This window comes from Mustelus asterias, chromosome 25 (assembly GCF_964213995.1).
Source record: "Mustelus asterias chromosome 25, sMusAst1.hap1.1, whole genome shotgun sequence".
Lineage (NCBI taxonomy): Eukaryota > Metazoa > Chordata > Chondrichthyes > Carcharhiniformes > Triakidae > Mustelus > Mustelus asterias.
The window spans coordinates 12,669,677-12,697,565 of record NC_135825.1 but is presented as its reverse complement, the minus strand read 5'-3'; the positions used below and the strand labels follow the sequence as shown (position 1 = coordinate 12,697,565).

The 27,889-nt window shown below is 45.2% G+C and overlaps 1 protein-coding gene across 1 annotated transcript in view; it reads right to left on the bottom strand.

Annotated features, from left to right (window-relative positions):
• LOC144511711 (polymeric immunoglobulin receptor-like) overlaps positions 1-27,889 on the bottom strand; it is a 67,150-nt gene that overhangs the window by 23,647 nt on the left and 15,614 nt on the right. The window contains exons 5-7 of the mRNA XM_078241937.1: positions 22,689-22,744; positions 20,596-20,783; positions 1,687-1,697 (exon numbers count right to left, since the gene is read on the bottom strand). Of these exons, the coding sequence (XP_078098063.1) occupies positions 1,687-1,697; positions 20,596-20,783; positions 22,689-22,744 (255 nt within the window). The remainder of the gene's footprint in view (positions 1-1,686; positions 1,698-20,595; positions 20,784-22,688; positions 22,745-27,889) is intronic.

Genomic DNA, 27,889 nt, shown 5'->3' with positions numbered 1-27,889 from the left:
CCATGGCCCAAGAGGTGTAGATATGTCACAAAGCCCTGTTCATTGATACTTGGTACTGAATAGTTCTCTTAAAGCAGTGCTGGGTTACATACGGACCATTTGGGTTCTGAGTGCAGCTATAAGATTGTTGACTGTTTCCCATGTGCAGAGTTGCCACATTCTGCTGATTTACGTCTGTGTAGTTTTTTTTCCTGTGATGCGCGATTAAATCACTCGGGAGGCTAGATCGTACCCGGGAAATAAAGGCTTTTATTACTAACAAGAATGGAGCATACTATATACAATACAATCCCAGACTAAAGGGTCACCAGGCAGTGCAGTGACCTTTATACTCCTCCAGGTAGGCGGAGCCAACTGGAGTGTACCACAGAACAATATCAACAGGTAGAACACCCCAACCCTAACCCCAACAGTGACAACAGTAACATATCTACAAGTACCCATAGTGCTGACCATCTGTGGTTCAGTACTCATCGTGGTAACCAACTATGGTTCACCACATCCTGCTAGTATGATTTAAGTGATATGCCAAGACAAGTGAAGTGAGGTGCGTGCTGAGTGCTCTCAACTTACAAGATAATGAACGGCTTAGATAGGATGGACGTAGGGAAGTTGTTTCCATTAGCAGGGGAGACTAGGATGCGGGGGCACAGCCTTAGAATAAAAGGGAGTCACTTTAGAACAGAGATGAGGAGAAATTTCTTCAGCCAGAGAGTGGTAGGTCTGTGGAATTCATTGCCACAGAGGGCTGTGGAGGCCGAGACGTTGAGTGTCTTCAAGACAGAAATTGATCAATTCTTGATTTCTCGAGGAATTAAGGGCTATGGGGAGAGAGCGGGTAAATGGAGTTGAAATCAACCATGATTGAATGATGGAGTGGACTCGATGGGCCGAATGGCCTTACTTCCGCTCCTATGTCTTATGGTCTTATGGTCTAACATTGACTGTGAGAGCTGTGCACTCCCCCTGCATCCATAGTGTAAATATTTGTTTTGTTTTTACCATTTGAAATTGATGATCGTTCTATTAATATATAAATGATTAAGCATTTTCTATAATTTGTTATGAAATATTTGGCGTGTATTAAATGTGTTTTATCTTATTCATGGGGTCATGGTGCATGAACAAGCCCAATTTGAATCTTGCGACCCACTAAGATGAAGGAGGGCCACTCATGCAGCCCCCTCACTAGCCTAAGTTACCCATCATTGCTTTAAAGGGACTCTTCAGCCCATTCAGAAAATTCAAGAAGGGGATTTAAAATGATTTTTATCAGATGAGCTTGGGGCACGTCCTTCTTCTTGCCTGCTTTGTTTAGTAGTCCCCACCACACCATCCTAAGTCATCTCCACCAGCCTTATCTCAGCGCTGGAGATGCCAGGCCTCCTGACTCATCTGATCAATGAGCTGTTCCAAATGTCCTTGAGGTCACTGAGAATTGGTCTTAGACCAATTACACTGGGTAGTTACCTGCGTGTTTGCAATAATCCGGTTCCAACAGAAAATCGACTTTCCTATGTTTTAGTCTTAACACTCAGATTCACGTTAACATATTGCTTACCTGTCAATTCTTGAAAATTCAGAAATGACCTAGAATAATTATGGATAGGATTTTATGGCCTCGCTCGGGTGAGACCGGAAATTCTCTCCCGAGGTCAACAGAAATTTCCGTTGTTGGACACTCACCTGCGCCGATTCTGTGGCAGGCGAGATGGTAGAGTTCAGGCCAATATATCAAATAAGAAAAAAGAATCAAACACAGAGTTTAGTGTTCTGGCAAAATGAAGTATGTTTTGTGGGTAAAATGTCTTCTAAAATGTCCATAGGGATAATGAAACTCCTTTTCCACCTATTCCAAAAAGTTAGTGATCATTTACAACAATGTACGTGTGCGCTATTTGCTATTGTTCGAGGTGATGCATTTTGGAGGATCAAATTTAAGTATGAATTATACTGTAAATGGCAGAACCCTTAGGAACATTAACATACAGAGGGATCTGGGCGTGGAGGTCCACAGTTCTCTAAAAGTGGCAACATAGGTGGCCAAGGTGATTAAGAAGGCATATGGCATGCTTGCCTTCATCAGCTGGGGCATTGAGTACAAGAGTTGGGAAATCATGTTGCAGCTGTATAAAACCTTGGTTAGGCCACCTTTAGAGTATTGTGGGCAGGCCTGGTCGCCACACTACCAGAAGGACGTGGAAGCTTTGGAGAGAGTGCACAGAAGTTTCACGAGGATGTTGCCTGGTCTCGAGAGCGTTGGCTACGAGGAGAGGTTGAATAAACTAGGATTGTTTTCACTGGAAAGACGGAGGCTGAGGGGAGACCTGATAGAGGTCTACAAAATTTTGAGAGGCATCGACAGGGTGGATAGTCAGAGGCTTTTTCCCAGGTTGGAGGTGTCAATTATAAAAGGGCGCAGTTTCAAGGTGAGAGGGATAAAGTTTAAGGGAGATGTGCAGGGGAAGTTTTTCACGCAGAAAGTGGTGGGTGTTTGGAACGCGCTGCCAGAGGAGTTGGTGGAAGCAGGCACCTTAGCAACATTTAAGAGGCATCTGGATGGATACATGAATAGGGAGGAAATAGAGGGATATGGACCGAGTAAGGGCAGAAGATTTTTTTTTAGTTTAGTTAGGGGCATCATGATCGACAAGGGTTCTGAGGGCTGAAGGACCTGTTCCTGTGCTGTACTTTTCTTTGTTCTTTGTAAAAGGTGATTTTATAAATGAGTGAAGAGTGTTCGCTATTGTCTTGCAAAAGTCAGGACTGAATTCCGGGCTGCCCATTTCCCGACCATGAATCAGAACTTTAAACAAGGTCATCAGTGTCATTGACGTTCATCAAGTTCTATTTGATTGCAAGAATAGCAAACAGCCTGGATCTGGCCCCTTGTCAAAAAGTTGTTTGCCGTGATTATTCTTTTCGGTAAATTACAGACTCATCAATCCTTGTGACATAGAAAATTAGAGGGCAAATGGAGAGGGAACAACACACGTTGAAACATTTCTGTGGTGCAAGGGTTTAAGCTGAGGACAATCTTATTACCTACAGGATATTATGATGTGCTATTAAATATTGAACCAGAATGACCTTAAGTCAGAGATAGCCTCAAAACAAACATATCTTAGATACACTTTAACCAACATTTTTGGAAAAATAAAATTAAGTTTACTTACAGCTGGTTTCTCAATCATAGCTATTTCTATATTCTTTCTCAGTCAACGTTGCTGAGATCTGGGCCAGAATGCTCCTATCCCATCTGCCCACTGGAATCCTAGCGGACGAGGGGCGGACCAAGTAAAGGTCCATTGAAATTGGGGGGGAATCTCAGGTTTTCAGGCGAACACAGTTGGAGAATCCTGCCCTTGATGTGAGAGTGGCTAGGTTTGGGGGTGGCACGGTGGCACTGTGGTTGGCACTGCTGCCTCACAGCACCAGGGACCCGGGTTCGATTCCCGGCTCGGGTGACTGCCTGTGTGGAGTTTGCACGTTCTCCCTGTGTCTGTGTGGGTTTCCTCCGGGTGCTCCAGTTTCCTCTCACAGTCCAAAGATGCACAAGTTAGGTGGATTGGCCAGGATAAATTGTCTCTCAAGATGTGTAGATTAGGAGGAACTGGCCATGATTAATGTGTAGGGTTATGGGAATAAGCAGGGGAGAGGGCCTTGTATCGATACTTTGTCAGAGAGTCGGTGCAGACTCAAAGGGCCTCCATCTGCATTGATTCTATGAAGTTGTTTCCGTGAAACTCCTCTTTTCCTCCCTCCCTGTCAGGTTCTATTAGTTTTGAAAATAGTTATGGAAAAGCTTAGGTCTGGTCCACAAGCTAAAGTTCTAAATTTGGGGAAGGCCAATTTTGATGGTATTAGTCAGGAACTTTCAAAAGTTGACTGTGGGAGTTTGTTTGCAGGTAAAGGAACGTTTGGCAAATGGGAGGCTTTCAAAAGCACGGTAATGAGAATTCTGGGCCAGCATGCTCCTGTTAGTGTGAAGGGCAAGGCTGGCAGGAGTAAGCAAAAACTGGCAATTAACCAGAGATATTGAGGCTCTGGTTAATAAAAAGAAGGAAGCATATGTCAGATATAGGTGACTGGGTCAAGTGAACCCCTTGAGGCGTATACGGGGTGTCGGAGTACACTTAAAAGAGAAATCAGGAGGGGAGATGAGATAGCTTTGACAGATAAGACAAAGGAGGATCAAAAGAGATTCTACAAGTATATTAAGGGCAAAAAATAACCAGGGATTGAATAGGGCCCCTTAAAGATCATAGAATCCATAGAATCACACAGTGCAGAAGGGGGCCATTTGGCCCATCGAGTCTGCACCGACCACAAGGAGACCGTGCCCCTGTCTACATCAATGGGGACGAAGTAGAAAGGGTCGAGACTTCAAGTTTTTAGGTGTCCAGATCACCAACAACCTGTCCTTGTCCCCCCATGCCGACACTATAGTTAAGAAAGCCCACCAACGCTTCTACTTTCTCAGAAGGCTAAGGAAATTTGCATTTCAGCCACGACTCTGACCAACTTTTACAGATTCACCATAGAAAGCATTCTTTCTGGTTGTATCACAGCTTGGTATGGCTTCTGCTCTGCCCAAGACCGCAAGAAACTACAAAAGGTCGTGAATGTAGCCCAATCCCTCACGCAAACCAGCCTCCCATCCATTGACTCTGTCTACACTTCCCACTGCCTCAGCAAAGCAGCCAGCATAATTAAGGACCCCACGCACCCCGGACATTCTCTCTTCCACCTTCTTCCTTTGGGAAAAAGATACAAAAGTCTGAGGTCACGTACCAACCGACTCAAGGACAGTTTCTTATCTGCTGCTGTCAGACTTTTGAATGAACTTACCTTGCATTAAGTTGATCTTTCCCTAGCTATGACTGTAACACTACATTCTGCACATTTCCTTCTCTATGAATGGTATGCTTTGTCTGTATAGTGCGGAAGAAACAATACTTTTCACTGTATGTTAATACATGTGACAATAATGAATCAAATCAAAATTAAAAAAATCAAATCAAATCAAAATCAATCCCATCCTATCCTCATTAATCCATGCATTTACCCTAGCTAGTCCCCCTGATGCTAAGGGGCAATCTAACCTGCACATCTTTGGACTGTGGGAGGAAACTGGAGCACCCAGAGGAAACCCCCACAGACACGGGGAGAACATGCAAACTCCACACAAGCAGTGGCCCAAGGCCGGAATTGAACCCGAGTCCTTGGCACTGTGAGACAGCAGTGCTAACCACTGTGCCACCATGCCAGATCAACAAAGTCATCTATGTGTGAAGCCACAGGAGCTGGGTGAGATTCTAAATGAATATTTTTCATCAGTATTTACCGTGGAGAGAGCCATGCAAGCTAGGGAACTCAGGGAAGTAAGTAGTTATGTCTTGAAAAGTGTCCACATTATAGAAGAGGAGGTGCTGGAGGTCTTAAAATGCATAAAGGTAGGTAAAACCCTGGCACCTGATCTGGTGTATCCCAGGACATTGTGGGAAGCTAGGGAAGAAGTTGTGGGGCCCCCTGGCAGAGATATTTGTATCATTGACAATCACGGATGAAGTGCCGGAAGACTGAAGGGAGGCAAATGTTGTGCCGTTACTTAAGAAAGGCTGCAGGGAAAAGCCATGGAACTGCAGGCCGGTGAGACTATTTTCAGTGGTGGGTAAGTTGTTGGAGGGGATTCTGAGAGGCAGGATTTACCTGCATTTGGAAAGGCAAGGACTGATTAGGGATAGTGAACACGGCTTTGTGTGCGGGAAATCGCGTCTTACAAATTTGATAGAGTTCTTTGAAGGGGTGACCAAGAAAAAAGATGAGGCAGTGCGGTAGACGTTGTTTCTATAGACTTTAGCAAGGCCTTCAACAAGGTATGGCATGGTAGACTGGTCATGAAGGTTAGATCATATGGGATCCAGGGTGAACTAGCCAATTGGGTACAAAATTGGCTTGCCGGTAGGGTTCCCTGACTCACCTGAGGAAGGAGCTTGAGGCTCCGAGGGCTAGTGCTGCCAGGTGGACCTGCTGGACTTTGACCTGGTGTTGTGAGACTTCTTATTGTGCTTACCCCAGTCCAATGTCAGCATCTCCACATCTTGCCGGTAGGAGACAGAGGGTGGTGGTAAATAGTTGTTTTTCAGACTGGAGGCTTATGACCAGCGGTGTGCCACAGGGATCGGGCTAGGTCCACTGTTCTTTGTCATTTATATCAACGATTTTTATGAGAATATAGGAGGTATGGTAAGTAAGTTTGCAGATGACACCAAAATTGGTGGTGTAGTGGACAGTGAAGAAGGTTATCTATGACTATAATGGGATCTTGATCAACTGGGTCAATGGGCCGAGGTATGGCAGATAGGGTTTAATTCAGATAAATGCGAGGTGTTGCATTTTGGTAAGACAAACGAGGGCAGGACTTACATAGTTAATGGTAAGACCCTGGGGAGTGTTGTCGAACAGAGAGACCTAGGGGTGCAGGTAAATAGTGCCTTGAAAGTGAGGTCACAGGTAGACAGGGTGGTGAAAAAGATGTTTGGCATACTTGGGTTCATCGGTCAGAGCATTGAATACAGGCGTTGGGACGTTATGTTACAACTGCACAAGACATTGGTAAGGCCACATTTGGAATACTGCGTAGAATTCTGGTCGATCTGCTGTAGGAAGGATGTTATTAAATTGGAAAGGGTACAAAAAGGATTTACAAGGCTGGGACAGGAATGTTTGAATTATTCAGAGAGGTTGGATAGGCTGGAACTTTTTTCCCTGGAGTGTAGGAGGATGAGGGGTGACCTTATAGAGGTTTATAAAATCATGAGGGGTATAGATCAGGTGAATAGCCAAGGTCATTTCCCCAGGGTAAGGGAGTCCAAAACTAGAGGTCATAGGTTAAGGTCAGAGGGGAAAGATTTAAAAGGGACCTGAGGGGCAACCTTTTCACACAGAGGGTGGTACGTATATAGAATGAGCTGCCAGAGGAGGTCGTAGAGGCAGGTACAATTACAACATTTAAAAGATCTTTGGACAGGTACATGTGCAGGAAAGGTTTAGAGGGATATGGGCCAAACGCAGACAAATGGGACTAGTTCAGTTTAGGAAACCTGGTTGGCATGGATGAGTTGGGCCGAAGGGCCTGCTTCTGTGCTGTGTATCTCTGTGACTCTACAAGCAACATCAACATTATTCTTATGGAGCACAATTTGGAGCAACAAGGCCCTATCCCAAATTCCACCCTTACCTTTATTTTTATGTGTTCATGGGATGTGGGCATCACTGGCAGGGCCACCATCTATTATGCACCCTCGAGGAGACATTTATAAGTCAACCACATTGCTGTGGATCTGGAGTCACATGTAGGTCAGACTGGGTAAGGATGGCAGATATCCTTCCCTAAAGGGCAATAGTGAACCAGATGGGTTTTTCCAACAATCGACAATGGTCATCATTTGACTTTTAAATCCAAATTCTTATTGAATTCAAATGCCACCATCTGCTCCTGTGGGATTTGAACCTGGGTCCCCAGAACATTACCCTGGGTCTCTGGATTGCTAGTCCAGTGACAATACCACGGTGCCACTACCTGCTCCAGCAGCGTTCAAATACCTTGGAAATTTGGGTCATCAACGGTGGAGGACAAAAACTCTACATAATGAGACTGAAAATGGAATTTTGGAAAGCAGAGAATGTTAAAAAGTGACATGAAAATATATTTAATTTAACTGTAGCTTACTTAGTGAACTCAGAACAACATTGTCACATGGATTTTTCACCGAAAAATTAAGTGACAAATGACGCTGACATGAAAATATTCTGGAAATGAATCTTTGACTTAAAGCAAACACATACTGAACGCATTCATAAAATTGTATTGGTGCTTTTGTTAAATTAAATTAACAGGCTTTGGACTCTCATAACTTCTCAATCGTTAATATTCTAATATTGCTGATACTTCCACGTTAACACATTGAAAATTTAAATCTACAGAATTTAATAATACATTCCATTGTGAAAATCAAACGGCACCAAGCTTTATGGACACATCCATATTGCAGCTTCCGTCACATAGAACGCTGATCAGTCTGTTAAATATGAAGGGATGAAAGCACCTGGAGAGAAAGTTAACAAAATGACTTATCTCCAACTTGTGCTCATTCCATTTGCTTCCTTACCTGATAATGACAGAGTGATGAGGATGATGGTAAATTCAATGTTTCTCATGTTTAGAAAAATATCCAGCCAATATTATGGACAGAATGCCACTTTGCACAGCCTGATTTTATTCAGGAACTGTGATCCCTTTCCTACCCGCGAGATAGAATTCACAAACTTGGCAGTAATGAAATGTTTGCCGATCAGTTGCGCAAAAGGCCATTGCGAGGTTATCTGTTATTCAAGGTAACGTTGCAAATGTCACTCCATGTTTTTAGTTAGTTTGAGACTTTGCCATATCAGGTGATATTCTAATATTTGCTTATTTATAACTCTTGCCCATGTTTCATCATCTCAACTAGAATCGGCCCTCAGTCCTTGCATTGCATCACAACGAGTGATCATCATTCGGTTGATTGGCCACGCTAAATTGCCCCTTGGTGTCCCAGGATGTGTACGTTAGAGGGATCAGCGGGGTAAATATGTAGGGTTTTGGGGATACGGCTTGGGTGGGATTGTTGTCGGTGCAGACTCGATGGGCTGAGTGGCTTCATTCTGCACTGTAGGGATTGTATGCATGAATGATCTGTATCAGAATCACAGTTACATATATCGAATACACAACTTTAAAGTTCCATTAAACAGATTGGATCAGATTCTGTGACAAGGATAGTACTTGAAAGATTTTTATTTTATTAAGATTAATTTAGCTTGCATGGGTTGCTGCCATATTTGGGAGCTGAGCAGATATATCTCTGTCTACCTGTGGTGAACCATCGTTGGTTCCCACCAGGTAGTACTGAGCCAGGGTCTGGCCAGTACTATGAGTCTGTATATATGTTGCTGTTGGTGTTAGGGTTGGGTTGTTCTACTTGTTACTGTTGGGGTTAGGGTTGGGCTGTTCTACCTGTATTATAGTTATTATGGTACATCCCAGTCGGGCTCCGCCTCCTGGGAGAGGTATAAAGGTCACTGCTCTGTCTGGGACCCCTCAGTCTGGGATCGTGTACTATATATGGTAGCTTCATTGTAATAGTAAATAAAAGCCTTTATTTCCTTGAGCATCTCTAGCCTCGTGAGTAATAACGCGCATCACTACCCATCTGCTTTAATCACCATAATGTGATCATTACCAAAGATGTGCGGGTTAGGTGGATTGGCCATGCTAAATTGTCCCTTAGTGTTAAGGGGATTAGCATGGTAAACGCATGGGGTTATGGGGATAGGGCCTGGGTGGGATTGTGGTCGGTGCAGACTCAATGGGCCAAATGGCCTGCTCCTGCACTGTAGGATTCTATGATTCTATGAAGGCCAAGCGATTTAAATTTAAGTTTGCCAATCTCAGAATTGTTATGGCACGGAAGGAGGCTATCTGTTCACATTGGTTCACATTGGGGCGGCACGGTAGCACAGTGGTTAGCACTGCTGCTTCACATCTTCAGGGACCTGGATTCGATTCCCGGCTTGGGTCACTGTCTGTGTGGAGTTTGCACATTCTCCTCGTGTCTGCGTGGGTTTCCTCCGGGTGCTCCAGTTTCCTCCCACAGTCCAAAGATGTGCGGGTTAGGTTGATTGGCCATGCTAAAAATTGCACTTAGTGTCCTGAGATGCATAGGTTAGAGGGATTAGTGGGTAAACATGTAGGGATATGGGGGTAGGGCCTGGGTGGGTTTGTGGTCGGTGCAGACTCGATGGGCCGAATGGCCTCTTTCTGGACTGTAGGGTTTCTATGATTTCTATGATGATGGTTCTCCCACATGTACATAATGGTTCAGTGCCATTCTCCTGCCTTTTCCCCAAACCCTGCACATTGTTTCTATCCAAATAATCATCCCGATTGAACCTGCCTCCACCACACTTCCAGGCAGTGAATTCCAGACCTGGACTACTTGTTGTGTGAAAAGTTTTTTTCTCACATCACGTTTTCTTCTTTTGCAAATCACTTTAAACCTGTGCCCTCTCGTTTTTGATCCTTTTACGAGGGGGAGCAGTTTCTCCCTATCAACTTTATCCAGCCCCCTCATGACTTTGAACATCTCTATCAAATCTCCTCTTAGCCTTCTTCTCCTCAAGGAGAACAATCCCAACCTCTCCAATGTATCCTCAGAACTGAAGTTTCTCATCCCAGGGACCATTCTTATAAACCTCTTCTTTGATTTGATTTGATTTATTATTGTCACATGTATTAACACACAGTGAAAAGTATTGTTTCTTGCGCGCTATACAGACAAAGCATACTGTTCATAAAGAAGGAAACGAGAGGGTGCAGAATGCAGTGTTACAGTCATAGGGTGTAGAGAAAGATCAACTTAATGCGAGGTAGGTCCATTCAAAAGACTGATAGCAACCGGGAAGAAGCAATCTCTCGCCAATGCGTTCACATCTCTCCTATAGTATAGAACCCAGAACTGTCCACAATATTCCAATTGAGGTCTAACTAGTGTCTAGTATAAGTTCAGTATAACCTCCTCACTCTTGTACTCTATGTTCTATTAATAAAGCCTGGAATACTATAAGTGTTATTAACTGCTCTCTCCGCCTGTCCTGCCACCTTCAATGATCTACGCACAGATATACCCAGCTCCCTCTGTTTCTCTGCAAGAATCTTACCCTTATTTTACATGTTCTCTATGTTCTTCCTACCAAACACAAAGATATGTAGGTTAGATGGATTGGCCATGCTAAACTGCCCCTTAGTGTCAGAGGGTCTAGTCAGGGTGAATGCATGGGGTTATGAGAATGGGGCCTGGGTGGGATTGTAGTCGGTGCAGACTCATTGGGCAGAATGGCCTCCTTCTGCACTGTAGGGATTCTATGATTCTATGATCACCTCACACTTCTCTGCATTGAACTTCATTTGCCATCTATCTGCCCACTCCACCAACTTGTCTATGTCCTTTTGAGGTTCTACACTGTCAAAGAACAAAGAAAATTACAGCACAGGAACAGGCCCAAGCCTGCACCGACCGTGCTGCCCGACTGAACTAAAACCGCCCACCCTCTGGGGACCATATCTCTCCATCCCCATCCTATTCATGTATTTGTCAAGACGCCTCCTTAAAAGTCCTACAATGCTTCCAAGTTTTGTGTGATCCGCAAACTTTGAAACTGTCTCCTGCACACCAAGATCTAGATCACTAATATATATCAGAAAAAGCAAGGGTCCCAATATCAACCCCTGGGGAGCTCTAATACAAACCTTCCTCAGCCTGGAAATATCCATTGACTATTACTGATCTCCTGGGTTTGGCAGTGAGTTGGTTAACTCACAAATTTCCACCCACCCTTGGGTTTCTATGCCAATATCGGGGAATATGTTATTGCTGTGCCAACTGTCTCTGAGTCAGAAGGTTGTTGTTTCATACCACACTTCAGAGACTTGGTCACATGAGGCTAGGTTGACACTTCAGTGTGGTACTGAGGGAATGCTGCATTATGGAAAGCACAAAAATGTTGAATTAGTTTGTTAGAGTGAGGTCCTTTTATCCTCTTTGTATACGATCCCAATCATAGAATCCTACAGTGCAGAAGGAGGCCATTCGGCCCATCGAGTCTGCACCAACCCACCCAGGCCCTATCCCCATGCATTTACCCCAGCTAATCCTCCTAACATTAAGGGGCAATTTAGCATGGCCAACCCACCTAACCTGCACATCTTTGGACTGTGGGAGGAAACCGGAGCACCCGGAGGAAACCCACGCAGTCACAGAGAGAACGTGCAGACTCTGCACAGACAGTGGCCCGAGGCCGGGAATCGAATCCAGGACCCTGGCGTTGTGAGGCAGCAATGCTAACCACTGCGCCACAGTGCTGCCCATTAGCTGAAGAGCAGTGTGCTGGCCAAGATTCACCCCCTCAACCAACATCACAATGAGTTTGTTGCAAGGCTCTGATGAAAGGTTATGAAACTGAAATGTTAGCACTGTTTCTCTCTCCACAGATGCTGTCCAATTTGCTGAATATTTCAATCATTCTCTGTTTTTAAAACAGATTATCAGATGTTATTTTGTTTCTGTTTGTGGGATCTTGCTGTGCACAAATTGGCTGCTGTGTTTATTATATTACAAAGTGATTTCACTTCAAAGTACGTTGTTGTGGTGAATCATTTTGGGTTGCTCTACGGTTGTGAAGGGCGCTATTTAAATGCAAGCCTTACTTTATCCTTTCTGTGGAATGGAAATAACGTTTGGTAGGATCTTGTTTCCTCACCTAACTGGGCTTCAGCGTCCAAGGGACAAACCGTCCTTTGACACAAAGGAAAGGGGTTTCCCTTATTCCATAAGGAACGACTCGCAGATGCCTCAACAGGAAAGGTCCTTTGGCTTTCCAGAAATTTCCTCCAGGAAGATGGAAATCAATTGTTCATCGAGGATCATAGAATCCCTACAGTGCAGAAGGAGGTCATTTGGCCCATTGAGCCCGCACTATCCCACCCAGGCCCCATCCCCACAAACCCTCGTATTTACCTTGCTAATCTCCCTGACACTAAGGGACAATTTAGTATCTCTGTGACCCAACACTTTAAATCATAACTAATCCCCCTAACCGACACATCTTGGAAATCTAAGGGGCAATTTAACATGGCCAATCACGTAACCCGCACATCTTTGGAGTGTGTGAGGAAACCGGAGCACCCGGAGGAAACCCACGCAGACACGGGGAGAACGTGCAAACTCCACACAGACAGTGACCCGAGGCCGGAATTGAACCCGGGTCCTTGGCGCTGTGAGGCAGCAGTGCTAACCACTGTGCCACCGTGCCACCCTAATCTCCACCCATTTCGTGAATTGCTCAAACAGCTTTTTCCTGAGGGTGAGCTGGGATTCCCGATAGTTGTAACCAGAGAAACCAACTAAGAATTACTTCCTCAGCACCTTGTCCCTAGCTAGCTCAACTACCATCAGATTGCAGTTTGATCTGCACTGTGTGTGTATCTAGAAATCGTATCATCCAATAGCACTGATCAGCAGTCCGGATGATGCCATGACAACACAGATACCAAAAGATGCAGGAGGTGGGCCTTACACCTCGATACTCTCTCACATCAGAGGATCTGAAGCAGATAGGCAGCAAGGCAAGGGAGGGACAGAGGGTTAAGTATTTATCCTGTAGCCTCCCGAAAGATCTCTGTATTCAGACGAAATCAAGCTCCTGCTCTGCAATGGCAGAAGACTTGCCATATCACGTGAAAAATACAATGGTCAGGATTCTCCGACCTCGCCAGCGGGCTGGGATTCTCCAGTCCTGCTGCTCTGAATGAAGGTTTGGCTGAGTGCCACATTCTCCATTCTCGCTGGCAGCAATAGCAGGGTGTGAACCGCCAGAGAATTCCAGCCAACAGGCACCAATTTTCTGAGTCTGCGCCTGAGTTTCGGATCTGTGCTCTTGCTGACAAGAGTTGGAACCAGCACCACAAGTTCTGAAATAACAGTCTTTGTCTTACGAATGCAATTTACATAATTTGATTGATGATTTTTAAAATTTGTTTCTGACATGTGAGTGTCGCTGGTATCGCTTGTCTTATTCACTGCCCATAACTAAGGACCCTGAGAAGCTGCTTTAGACTATAAGACCAGAAGACATAGGAGCAGAATTAGGCCACTCGGCCCATCGAGTCTGCTCCACCATTCAATCATGGCTGATATTTTTCTCATTCCCATTCTCCTGCCTTTTCCCCATAACCCCTGATCCCCTTATTAATCAAGAACCAATCTATCTCTGTCTTAAAGACACTCAATGACCTGGCCTCCACTGCCTTCTGCGGCAAAGAGTTCCACAGATTCACTACTCTCTGGCTGAAGAAATTCCTCCTCATCTCTGTTTTAAAGGATCGTCTCTTTAGTCTGAGGTTGTGCCCTCTGCTTCTAGTTTTTCCCACGAGTGGAAACATCCTCTCCACGTCCACTTTATCCAGGCCTTGCAGTATCCTGTAAGTTTCAATAAGATCCCCCCTCATCCTTCTAAACTCCAACGAGTACAGACCCAGAGTCTTCAACCGTTCCTCATACAACAAGCTCTTCATTCCACGGATCATTCTTGTGAACCTCCTCTGGACCCTTTTCAAGGCCAGCACATCCTTCCTTAGATATGGGGCCCAAAACTGCTCGCAATACTCCAAATGGGGTCTGACCAGAGCCTTATGCAGCCTCAGAAATACATCCCTGCTCTTGTATTCTAGCCCTCTCGACATGAATGCTAACATTGCGTTTGCCTTCCTGACTGCTGACTGAACCTGCACGCTAACCTTAAGAGAATCTTGAACAATGACTCCGAATTCCCTTTGTGTTTCTGATTTCCTAAGCATTTCCTTGAACTTTCTTGAACTTCTGCAGTTCATGTGGTGTATCACCCACAGTGCTGTTAGGGAGGGTATTTCAGAGTGTTGACCAAGTGACAGTGAAGGAATGTTGATATAATTCCGAGTCAGAATGGTGTGTAGCTTGAGGGGGACTTGAGGATGAGAGGTCACATGACACCAGGGTATAGTCCAACAGGTTCATTCGAAATCACAAACTTTTGGAGTGCTGCTCCTTCATTAGGTAAATGCTTGCTCCTTCACCCGATGAAGGAGCAGTGCTCCGAAAACTTGTGAATCATAGAATCATACAGTGCAGAAGGAGGCCAATCGGCCCATCGAGTCTGCATCAACTACCATACCACACAGGCCCCACATCCACAGCCCCATGCATTTACCAAAGCAAGTCCCCCTGACACTAAGGGGCAATTTTAACATGGCCAATCAACCTAACCTGCACATCTTTGGACTGTGGGAGGAAACCAGAGTACCTGGAGGAAGCCCAGACACAGGGAGAATGTGCAAACTCCACACAGACAGTGACCCAAGCCAGGAATCGAACCCGGGTCCCTGGTGCTGTGAGGCAGCAGTGCTAACCACTGTGTCACCGTGCCACCCCAAGTTGTGATTTCAAAAAAACCTGTTGGACTATAACCTGGTGTCATGTGACCTCTCACCTTGTCCACCCCAGTCCAACACTGGCATCTCCACATCACGGGGACTAGCAGGTGTTCTAAAACGGCTGTTTCCTTTGTTCTTCAAGGTTGTGGAGGTTGTGTGTTTGGACGGTGCTGTTGAAAGATAAAACTGAAAGCTGCATGCTCAAATCAAGTATTTGTGAAGTTTTAATGCCATTTTGGAAGAAAAGTACTGTAACTTCAACATGTAATAAAGTCATCAAACACAGGTGATAAAGTAACAGGTATCTGGGAATTAACAATTCGCCACCACCAACAAATTTAAATTTAAAAATTGCGGGTTAGTATGTCATTAGTACCTCAGTAAATACATCAGCTAAACTGTTCATGGATTCCTAAATATGTTGAATTTAGTTTCCTACTTCAAAAGTCAGAAGTTATTAGACAAAACATTTCTAATCGCATCCCTTTGCATTTGTGTACAGTTCTGCTTCAAGATTGATAAAACAAAAAGGATTTGCACAGTTGCCAGCTTCAGTTTTGTTTGTGTGTCTTGAGAACCAATATTGAATTACTTTAAAGTGGTTTGCAACACAATTCATTATCTCCTGTTGCACAAAACTCATCTCTACAACATTTCACACCATCCTCCAGTTTACCCAGTGATCAGATTCAATGATGAAGGATATTTGTCAGTCTCAGGATTCCTGGATAATAAATTATAAAAGATTAGTTCATTCTCAGCCTCTGGTTGACTGTGTATTGGCCACTACACTTGTTTCTTTTTCATAATACTGCAGTCACATCTAAGACTTGATGTAATGTCAGTTCTGTAATTATTGATTAACTGGGCAAAGGATTGTTGACAACTTGGATCAAGACTATAATATAAATTAAAAGAACAATTCTACTTTATTCTACTTAGTGATGAGTCAATCATCCATTTACATGGAAGCCAATTGGTTGTTGGCTCTTAAATATTGGCACACTCCAAAGGTGCCAGTTGGTGACTCCATGTCAATGACATTGGGCTAGATTTTGCGTTCAGCAGCAAAACAGTGGCACCCGCCATTGAACCTCTAAGAAAGCAATCCACAAAGATCTCTCGAGCTCTGTGGTGTGGACTTCCCCCTGCTCAAAGACAAGGTAAATACCGTAACAAGTCAAGGGGATCTCCAAGTGTGCAGCAGCAGTGACACCAGCAAGGAGGGTAAGCAGCCAATCCCACTAACGTATTCTCAGACGCAGCAAAGCAGGAAGTTAAAAACACTGAATCCCTTTACTTTTAATTTTGAGTTTTGGATAGCGAAATAAAATGATTATGATTGGATTTAGTTTGAAGCTCAAAGATCAATGTTATGAAACTTAAAGTTTTGTGAATTCTTTTCATCATAAGTCCCACAGTCCAAAGATGTGTGGGTTAGTTTGATTGGCAATGCAAAATTGACCCTAGTGTCAGAGGGATTAGCAGGGTAAATATGTGGGGTTGCAGGAATAGAGCCTGGGTGGGATTGTGGTCGGTATAGACTCGATGGGCCGAATGGCCTCCTTCTATACTGTAGGGATTCTACGATTCTATGATAATGAAGAAATTTGATATTCCACAAACTTAAAATGAGCTTGTCAGGGCTTATGATGGAGTTTGGTCGGAATTAAAAAGTTAGTACACCATTTAAAGTCCAGTTACAACTCATTCAACAAGGTGTAACTTTTTCAGTTTTAACTGCAAGGCCAATGGCGCAAAAATGGGGCGTTTCATGAAATCATTGATTACTAAGGGACTATAGTCTGGGGGAACCTCAACAGCACACTCGATGGAGAAGCAAAGAGTTACTGACACCAACTTCTGTTATTATGCACTTGTGTGAACTCTGAACTGGCTGCCAATTTCAGTAGAGTAATGATGGTGACTGCTTACATTTTCGCCATCATTACTACTGCAACATTCAAGCCATTGGCATCTTCATCAGTTATAACCTGAGCTAAACATTAACCTTGCTCGAAGATCACCCTAAACTGACTGATCCTTCAAATGTTGCACCCTTAGATCTCGCAGGTGTGTGGAGAAATTAATTTTCATTCCCAAGCAAGTTAAGAAAATTGGACTTTGTTACATGCAGGTGGAGCTTTCACCTGAAAATGAACCTGGAAGGCATTCTTTCGCATTAAGAAGTCATGTGCAAATTTAATTTTTGATTCTGCTATTGAGCTTGTTAGCAGTGCGCAGAATTCATAACACAGAAATCGGCCAATTCACCCCACCTGACCTTCCTCACACTCTGGCTGGAATTCTACGGCCCCGCCTGCTAACGGGAATCGGAGTGGGCTTGGGGCGGACAATGGGAAGGTCTGTTGACCTCAGGTGGGATTTGACAATTTCAGAATGAATGAGGCCATAAAGTCCCACCCACTATTTAGTCCTTCTCAGCAGATTGGGATATTCTTTTACACTTTTTTGCTCATGTATATATCTGGATTCCCCGTAATCGCATCTATCTGATTCATCTCAATCACTGCAGACATGATTTTCCCAAAATAATTCCAATGGGTGGGAAAATAGAAGGTTTTCCTGCCCATTTTTTGGATGAGCTGGGTTTTGATAGCTTACAGCACTCTGTGCAATATGGAGGCTGCAATATGGGGGCGGGGGTGGAGCCTAAATCCACTGAGAGGCTGGCAGCAGTGTGCTCAGGGGGCCATTGCGCATGTGCCACTATATCTGGGAGATCGGGTGACATGCAACCCCCCACCCCCGATTGTCAGCCTCCCGATCGTCGACCCTGAACACCGTTCCCTGTTCCTGGATATCACCTGCCCCTGTCCATCCAGTCTCCCCACCGCCCCACCCCTCGAGGCCAACAACCGCAAAGACCACCCAGCCCCTCAGATATCGCCGACCTTGACCCCCACCCCCCATGGCCAGCCCTGACCTCCGATGGCTGACCCCAACCTCTGATAGCCAGCCCTGACCTCTGATGACTGCCCGGTTCCCCGGTGCGAGGTTGATTATGTTAATGAAAGTGGCCTGGGAAGATTGCGATTGGCCAAGCTGATTCCTGTTATGATAGAATCATAGAATCCCTACAGTGCAGAAGGAGGCCATTCGGTCCATTGAGTCTGCACCGACCACAATCCCACCCAGACCCTATCCCTGTAACCCCACGTATCTAGCCTACAAATCCCCCTGACATTAAGGGGCAATTTAGTGTGGCCAATCAACCTATCCTGCACATCTTTGGAGTGTGGGAGGAAACCGGAGCACCCGGAGGAAACCCACGCAGATATGGGGAGAACATGGAGACTCCACACAGATAGTGACCTGAGGAATTGAACCTGGATCCCTGGCATTGTGAGGCAGCAGCACTAACCACTGTGCCACCGTGCCACTGTATCGTGCTGTTATTGGTCTCCTGCTTACACTTCCCGCTACGCTACTCAACCAGGGTATCGGGGTGGGAAAACCGTGCCCTATATGTCCAATATTCTCACCGTCCTTGCAGTAATGGCCCAGCTTGGCCAAAGATTGCTGCATAAACATTCAAGGTTTTCCCTCATGGATGCGTTATGTTCAAAATATCAACTAATCCAACTTTTCCCACCACGCAGGTGTGAATTTACAACACAAAGAACAAAACGAAATGGGATAAATTGGCATTATAAAGACTGAAATAAAGTTTTGCAGAACAGAAATGGTCTCGGTATGGCAAGGGCGTCGAGACTGAACATCCTTAGCGTGTTGCAAGAATGTTTATTTTGCACTGAAAGGAATAAATAAGATTTCAGCTGCAGTTACTGGAAATTCATCCAATGACCTTTCATATTTGGTGAGGTTCCCAATTCCAGTAATCAAGGATAGCATTAACATCACTCAATCCCAATTGCATTAACCAAAGAATAGCACTCTTAGTTACTCAGCCTAATTGAATAGAACAAGGGGCTGTACCCATTGATTTTCCAGCATGGGTTAAGCATCAGTCGGTCATAGCTCCATTATGTTAAATAATGCCCAGCGCTCTGAGCACCCTTTAGCACAGAACGTAACCTAGAGGACAGGACTCTCATTGTAATATGCCATCAGCATTAAATAAAAACAGACACATCAACAGTAGCTACAATGACGGTAAGCGATAATGCATCATAGTGAACAACACCGTTTAACAGCTGGGATTCTCCATGCATTACTACAGAAAGAATTATCGCCGCTTCACAATGAATTGTTAAACATTTCAAGGATCGCCTAAGTGTTATTCTGCCTACATACTGTGAATAGTCAGGGAGTAATTGCAGTTGTGTATCTTATCCTGTGTTGTTCTGGTGCTGTATATGCCTCAGTGACGCAGCCACAGTACATGTACAGGTCCATAAAAATACAGGACTGTGCGTGGTTTGCCCATCCATCATTAATGTAACAGAATGCTTGCTATTTTGTTTTGTTTTAGAAAATGGTGGTCATTTTACCAGAGTGAGGGTGAGCGCCGAACAATGTTCCCTCGAACATGTGTGCGGCCTGCTTGTTGCACTGCATGGTCCCTTTAAGATTAGCGGGAACATTGCTGGCCAGGTAAGCAATGATGCTGACTGTGGTGTAGCAGGTTATAGGTTCAGAAGAACATGAGTAGGCCATTCAGCCCCTCTAACCTGCTATTTAGTCAGATCAGGGCTGATCTGTATCCTAACTCCATTAACCTGCCTTCGCTTCACTGATTACCTTTGATAGAACATTCCGGGGAACTACAACATTGTGATTCTCGATGAATCACAGTTATTGTTGCTTCACAACAATGCTTTTTATACTAAATTATTAAATATTTCAAAGGATATAATCTTGTCTGCCCATGGGCAGGGAAATAATTATACCTTTGCTTCATAAAAATCTGTCAATCCCAATCTTCATCCTTGACAGCTTTTTGGGAGAGATAGATCCAGATTTCCACACCATCCTTTGTTCAGGACAATGATTCCTGATATCATCCCAGAACTGCCTGGCTCTGAGTTTAAGGTTCTGCTCCCTAGTTTTGGACATCACCCCCACAGCCTCGCTCACCACCACGCCCCTCCCCCCCGCTCAGCACAATGTCCCACAACAACCCTCATTCCCCTGCCCCGCCTGCCCAACCCCAGCACCCCACAACTCCCTCCCCCCAACCCAGTCCAACATCCCACAACCTCCCTCCCCCACCCAGCTCAACACCAATAACCTCCCTCTCCCCACCCAGCCCAACACCCACAATCTCCCTCCCCCCACCCATCCCAACACCCCACAACCCCCCAACGAGAAGAAATAGGGCAGGTAGAGAGAAACTATGCATTCCAAAGGAGACCTGCCACAGCCAAATATTGGAAAAATGCAGGCACTCTGCTTGAGATTTTTCCAATATGCATTGGCTGGAAACAAAGGTGTAAAATTATACTCATGCCCTAATAGAACAATTTACAATTTGCAGGAATATCGTTCTTCAGAAAGTGGGTCAAAAGTGGCTTGCAGTCGTCATGTTGGAAGAATATTACTTTTTGAACACAACTGTGGAATATTCCGTTGGTTCCGAAGCAGGAGGTTCGTTAACTGGCGGCTTGATTGCTTCCTGACTATTGGAAGGTTTCACATTATCATAAGCAGCAGAGTCCTCCTGAGGGTGATTATTGGGCTGAATTGTCACAGTGGCGTAAGTAACTCCTTCTTCCAACTCTTTGGACAGCTGAAGATAAAGAATGTGAGAGTGTGACTGAAGGCATTGAAGCAATGAGTCAATCCATCATTGAATTACAAAAATGAAACTTAAGGTAATGTTTTACTTGGGAAAATAAACATATTTCAAAGCTCTATAATAAATGCGATGTGGAGATGCCGGCGTTGGACTGGGGTGGGCACAATAAGTAGTCTCACAACACCAGGTTAAAGTCCAACAGGCTTATTTGGTAGCACGAGAGCTGCTCCTTTATCAGACACTCACCTGATGAAGGGGCAGCGCTCCGAACGCTCGTGCTACCAAATAAACCTGTTGGACTTTAACCTGGTGTTGTGAGACTACTTACTATAATAAATAGGCAGTGAATTGGTATTGGAGGGAATTCTCTGGCCTCCCATCCGTGTGTTTCTTGGGGGTGGAAGGTGATGTGCTGTTCGCTAGTGATGGGATTCTCTGGTCCCGCTGCTGTCAATGGGATTTCCCCCACGGGGGAAATCCCATTGCTGCCAGCGGGACTGGAGAATCCAGCCGGCATGGACAGTCGGGAATTCCCCTCAGTAAATACAACTGCTTGAGTTAATTGGTAACTTGGGTTATGGAAAATAGTTCAGCCATATTTTAGCAACACTGTGACGGCGGCATGGATGAGGGGTTTGTCGTATGAAGAGAGATTGAACAGTTTAGGCCTATACTCTCTGGAATTTAGAAGAATGAGGGGAGATCAAGTTGAGGTTTACAAGATGATCAAAGGTATGGATAAAGTAGACGTGGAGTGGATGCTTCTGCTGGTGGGGCAGTCTAGGACGAGAGGTCATAGTCTTAGGATAAGGGGTAGCAAATTTAAAACAGAGTTGAGGAGAAACTACTTCTCCCAAAGGGTTGTGAATCTGTGGAATTCGCTACCCCAAAGTGCGGTGGATGCTGGGACAGTGAGAAAATTTATGGAGGAGTTAGACAGATTTTTAATTGGTGATGGGTTGAAAGGTTATGGGGAGAAGGCAGGAAAATGGGGATGAGGAGCATATCAGCCATGATCGAATGGCGGAGCAGACTCGATGGGCTGAATGGCCTAATCCTGATCCTATATCTTATGAACTTATGAACTTATGGTGGCACAGTGGTTAGCACTGCTGCCTCACAGTGCCAGGGACCCGTCTTCAATTCCGGTCTTGGGTGACTGTGTGTGGGGTTTGCACATTCTCCCCGTGTCTGCGTGGGTTTCCTCCGGGTGCTCCGGTTTCCTCCCACAGTCCAAAGATGTGCGGATAAGGTTCATTGGCCATGCTAAAGTTGCGCCTTAGTGCCCCAAGCTGTGTAGGTTGGGGGGGGGGTGGGGGGGGAGGGGGTGGATCAGCAGGGTAAATACGTGGGGTTATGGGGATAGGGTTTGGCATGCTCAATGGGCTGAATGGCCTACTTCTGCACTGTAAGGGGATTATACTTTATGAAGTAAACTATTGGCAGTCCACTTTCACAGTCTGATGTGTAAAATTTGATCAGTAATTGGTCTGGCCTCCTAGATTACAGGGTCATGTATCTGAGCGTCAAAGTGGGTCTCCAACCAACAAAAAACCTGGGCCCCAAAATTCTGATTGGGCCTTGGATGCTTCTGCAATAGGTAGAGGCCAGAAACAAGGGGAAGAATCGCACAGCTGAACACTCTCGCCAGGTGGAGGGTGAATCTTCCACTATTCCATCCGCTGACCTTTCAGTGTCAAGGGGGCATGTTGGCCGTGTATGTCCTCAGCAGGTGGGGACATAGAGGTCTCACCAGTTGAAAGCTATTGTGAGTGCTGGCTCTCAGGAATTTCAGATGAATGCGTAAAGCATGTCTCTCTATCATGCCAACTCCACAGGGTAGGAGACTCCACAAGTGTGAAAACACCCAGTGCTGTCGACAGGTTACAGCCTTACCACAGAGTTTGACTTCGGAACCGAATTTTCTATTGTTGCTTCCTTCTCTCCGTTGTCTGGAAAATGCAAACATAAAGGTAATGAAAAAAAGCAGCAGAAAGGTTTAAAATGTGACTGTTTTTGAGGTATTAAGTGCCATGCTTTTTAAAATTAAATTGCACCTTTCGATATTCCCAATTTAATATTAGATGAGAAACTCCGATCAATGAGAATATTGAGGTAATTTGGGGAAAGCAATTGATCTATACTGAATAATTGGTGAAAATCTCAGTTAGGACCTTGTCTCACATTTCATTACATAAGAAAACATTAACATCAAACATGGAATAATATTAATTACATACTGTGAGGAAAGATGTTCCAGCCTGTTGTGTTAGAATCATAGAATCCCTACAGTGCAGAACAAGGCCATTCGGCCCATTGAGTCTGCACCGGCCACAATCCCACCCAGGCCCTATCCCCATAACCCCATGCATTTACTCTAGCGAGTCCCCCTGACACTAAGGGGCAATTTAGCATGGCCAATCCATCTAACCTGCACATCCAGAGGAAACTCACACAGACATGGGGAGAATGTGTAAACTCCACACAGATGGTGGTCCAAGCTGGGAATTGAACCCGGGTCCCTGGCGCTGTGAGGCAGCAGTGCTAACCACTGTGCCACCGTGCCGTATTAAATATCATTATATGTTCTGATATTGCTTCACTGCTCAATTACCCTTTCAATAACTTCAATTTGAATTCAATTAGTTCCCCCCCCCCAATCATTGGCCTCCTCCACCTGATCATTGCCCTCTCCCCTCCCTGTTCCCCCAACGATTGGAACTGGCACCCACCTCCTCCCACTGCTTTGTAACCCCTGTTCCTCTGTCTGCGCCGGCCACCACCACATACAAATTAATCCCCCTCCCTCCCCTATGAGACTCCCACTGCAGCCCTCACCTTGGCACAGGTTGGCATTGTCAGGTTGGCACTATCAGATAGGCATGGGCATGGTGCCAACCTGGCAATGGCAACCTGTGCCAAGGGGCATTGATGTGGAGATGCCGGCATTGGACATTGCCAAGGGGCATTGCCAGACCACTGCCTGGCTATGTCCCTGTCCTCCAGGGGTTATACTCAATGTTACGCTCCCGGGAAGATCCCCACGACAGGTTCATGTCTAGGGGAACCTGTTGTAAACTGCACCAGCATGATGTCATGTGTTAACGTACAAGGGATGTCAATATATAGGGAGGGTGCTTGTTGACGAGATTCAAGTGTATTGAATTTCATATGAAGCATGTTTACACCCATTAGGGGCGTAACTCTGATGACATCACCAGTGAGGGGCGGAGGGAAATCCAATATTGTGATCTCGCCGGCAAGAACTGCAACTTCTGGATCTTGAGCCCCACAGCATTTGTGCGGATGGCGAAGGTTGAGGGAGCTGGGGCTGTTCTCTCTGGAGCGGAGGAGATTGAGGGGAGACTTAATAGAGGTTTATAAAATGATGAAGGGGATAGATCGAGTGAACGTTCAAAGACTATTTCCTCGGGTGGATGGAGCTATTACAAGGGGGCATAACTATAGGGTTCATGGTGGGAGATATAGGAAGGATATCAGAGGTAGGTTCTTCACGCAGAGAGTGGTTGGGGTGTGGAATGGACTGCCTGCAGTGATAGTGGAGTCAGACACTTTAGGAACATTTAAGCGGTTATTGGATAGGCACATGGAGCACACCAGGATGGTAGGGAGTGGGATAGCTTGATCTTGGTTTCAGATGAAGGTCGGCACAACATCGTGGGCCGAAGGGCCTGTTCTGTGCTGTAATGTTCTATGTTCTATGTTCTACAGGCTCAAGATCTCTCCCCCATTGTCTCTCTTTCCAATCTCTGTGAGGCTCTCACACACTCACCCTTGCTGTTGCCTTTCTTTCTCCCTGGCTGCCTCTAAGTCTTTGGCCGGGATTTACCAGCCCCCATGGCATGTTTCCTGGCGCCAAAGGCTACTCGCCATTGGCTATTGGCTCAATCTTCCGGTCCTGCTGGGACCTTATGGCGTTTCGTATTACTCACCTGTCCTGCCATCGGGCTAACCCGGTGAGGAGGGTAGCCTTCAGCGGGACTGGAAGATCCCACCGGTGGGAAGGGCTGGAAAATCCCACCCTAACTTTGTTCCTTTTCTCTTTTGGTTAGAAGATTGGATATTCCCTTACACATAAATCTCAATAGCCTCACTATGATTCATTATAAATAACAATAAATAGGACGGCACGGTAGCACAGTGGTTAGCACTGCTGCCTCACAACTCCAGAGGTCCGGATTCGATTCCTGGCTTGGGTCACTGTCTGTGTGGTGTTTGCACATTCTCCCCGTGTCTGCGTGGGCTTCCTCCGGGTGCTCCGGTTTCCTCCCACAGTCCAAAGATGTGCAGGGTAGGTCGATTGGACATGCTAAATTAACCCTTAGTGTCCCAGGATGTGATAGGTTAGATGATTAGCAAGGTAACTCAGCGGAGATAGGGTCTGGGTGGGATTGTTGTCAGTGCAGACATGATGGGCCGAATGGCCTCCTTCTACACTGTAGGGTTTCTATGATTCTATTTCTATGAGACGTTGCTGCAAATCTTTCACCAGTAGACATACTTGCCTATCTACAGATGTTGCATAACCTCATTCAATACTTGGATATTGTCCCCATGGAATTGCATTGGGGGATTGGTCTTTCAACTGAACCATTGGGGAGTTTGTATATTTAATTTTATATGTATTCACCCAGAAAACCAACAAAAACTGACTGATATCTTCTATAAAAGGCAGTATGTCCCCAAAAAACATGAAAATATGGACCTTGCAACATACAAGCTTCTCATAACTTATGTTGCAGCTTTCACTTTTATTACAGACCTAAACTACTCCCAGATTCTTACAGCATAACTCTGACTCATAACAAGTCTGCCATGGAATGTAAAATAGCTGTGCTGTTCTCACAACTACCTCATACAGTCATCTCATACTGGTAGACGTAGAATAGGGAATCCAGCATGGATCATAGAATCATAGAATCCCTACAGTCCAGAAGGAGGCTATTCGGCCCATTGAGTCTGCACCGACCACAATCCCACCCAGGCCCCACTCTTGCAACCCCACATATTTACCCTGCTAGTCCCCCTGACATTAGGATCAATTTAGCATGGCCAATCAACGTAAACCTCACATCTTTGGACTGTGGGAGGAAACCGGAGCACCCGGAGGAAACCCACGCAGACACGGGGAGAATGTGCAAATTCCGCACAGACAGTGACCTGAAGCTGGATTTGAACCCGGGTCCCTGGCGCCGTGAGGCAGCAGTGCTAACCACTGTGCCATCGTGCCGCCCACTGGATGATTCTACCACTTATCCGCAGTTAAATTGGATCACCTATTCTCACATTTATCCCCACCATGCTTCAGTCCTCTCCCACTTTTGCTCAGCAACTGCTGCCAATCGATTAAGATGCATTTTTTTGAGCCTTTCTGATATTTGGAAGAATATTTGACATACTATGCTGTAGCTTCCCTTTGAACTTGATTAATAAAGGGATCAGGGGTTATGGGGAAAAGGCAGGAAAATGGTGATGAGAGAAATATCAGCCATGATTGAATGGAGGAGCAGACTCGATGGGCTGAGTGGCCTAATTCTGCTCCAGATCTTCACCTGGAGCTGTGAGTAAATAGCCTCAAAAGGCTGAGCCCTGAGTGTCAGCAAGAGGTTCCCACTCTGGTGAAATTTGCATGAGCTTATATTAATATTGTGGACATTGTCCCCATTATCTGGTCATTTATTGGTTTTGGGTGTGTGCAGGATCTTGTTAAGCATGCTCCCTGTCCTATTTATCAATAATGATAACACTTAAGAAGTTGTCACTTGGTAGCGCTGAGTATTGCTGAATAAAGAGATGCTGTCGAAACGTTTTGCTTTGTATTCATCATGGAAAGATTTGCAAGATCCCACTTGCCAACCAAACAGCACCCTCTTCTCCATGCAGCACAAATTGTTGTTCTCTTTGAGATTAGTTATTCTTGTGAATCTGTCCTGATGAGTACAAGATGAAAAACTTCAACAGCATGTCTCTTTTCTCAGCAATATTTAAGAAGTAATTCATTGAATCAGTGAATCTATGATGCAGAAGAGGGTCATTCAGCCCATCAAGTCTGCACCAACTCTGTGACAGGGTTACTCACCCAGGCCCTATCCCCGCAACCCCACTGCTAATCCCCAAGTCTACACATCTTTGGACACTGAGGGGCAATTTAGCATGGCCAATCCATCTAATTTGCTTACCTTTGGAGTGTGGGAAAAAGCTGACACACCCGGAGGGAACACATACAGACACAGGGAGAACCTGCAGACTTTACGCAATCACCCGAGGCTGGAATTGGACCCGGGTCCCTGGCACTGTGAGGCAGCAGTGCTAACCACTGTGTCACTGTGCCGCCCACTGGATGATTCTACCACTTATCCGCAGTTAAATTGGATGACCTATTCTCACATTTATCCCCACCATGCTTCAGTCCTCTCCCATTTTTGCCTCGGCAAATGCTGCCAATCGATTAAGATGCATTTTTTTGAGCCTTTCTGATATTTGGAAGAATATCTGACATATTATGCTGTAGCTTCCCTTTGAACTTGATTAATAAAGGGATCAGGGGTTAGGGAACAAGGCAGGAAAATGGTGATGAGAGAAATATCAGCCATGATTGAATGGAGGAGCAGACTCGATGGGCTGAGTGGCCTAATTCTGCTCCTGATCTTCATCTGGAGCTGTGAGTAATTAGCCTCAAAAGGCTGAACCCTGAGTGTCAGCAAGAGGTTCCCATCCTGGTGAGATTTGCATGAGCTTGTATTAATATTGTGGACATTGTCCTCATTATCTGGTCATTTATTGGTTTTGGTGTACGTAGGGCCTTGTTAAGCATGCTTCCTGTTCTATTTATCAATAATCATAACATTTAAGAAGTTGTCACTTGATAGCGCTGAGTATTGCTGAATAAAGAGATGCTGGCGAAACTTTTTGCTTTGTATTCATCATGGAAAGATTTGCAAGAACTCACTTGCCAACCAATCAGCACCCTCTTCTCCATGCAGCACAAATTGTTGTTCTCTTTGAGATTAGTTATTCTTGTGAATCTGTCCTGATGAGTACAAGATGAAAAACTTCAACAGCATGTCTCTTTTCTC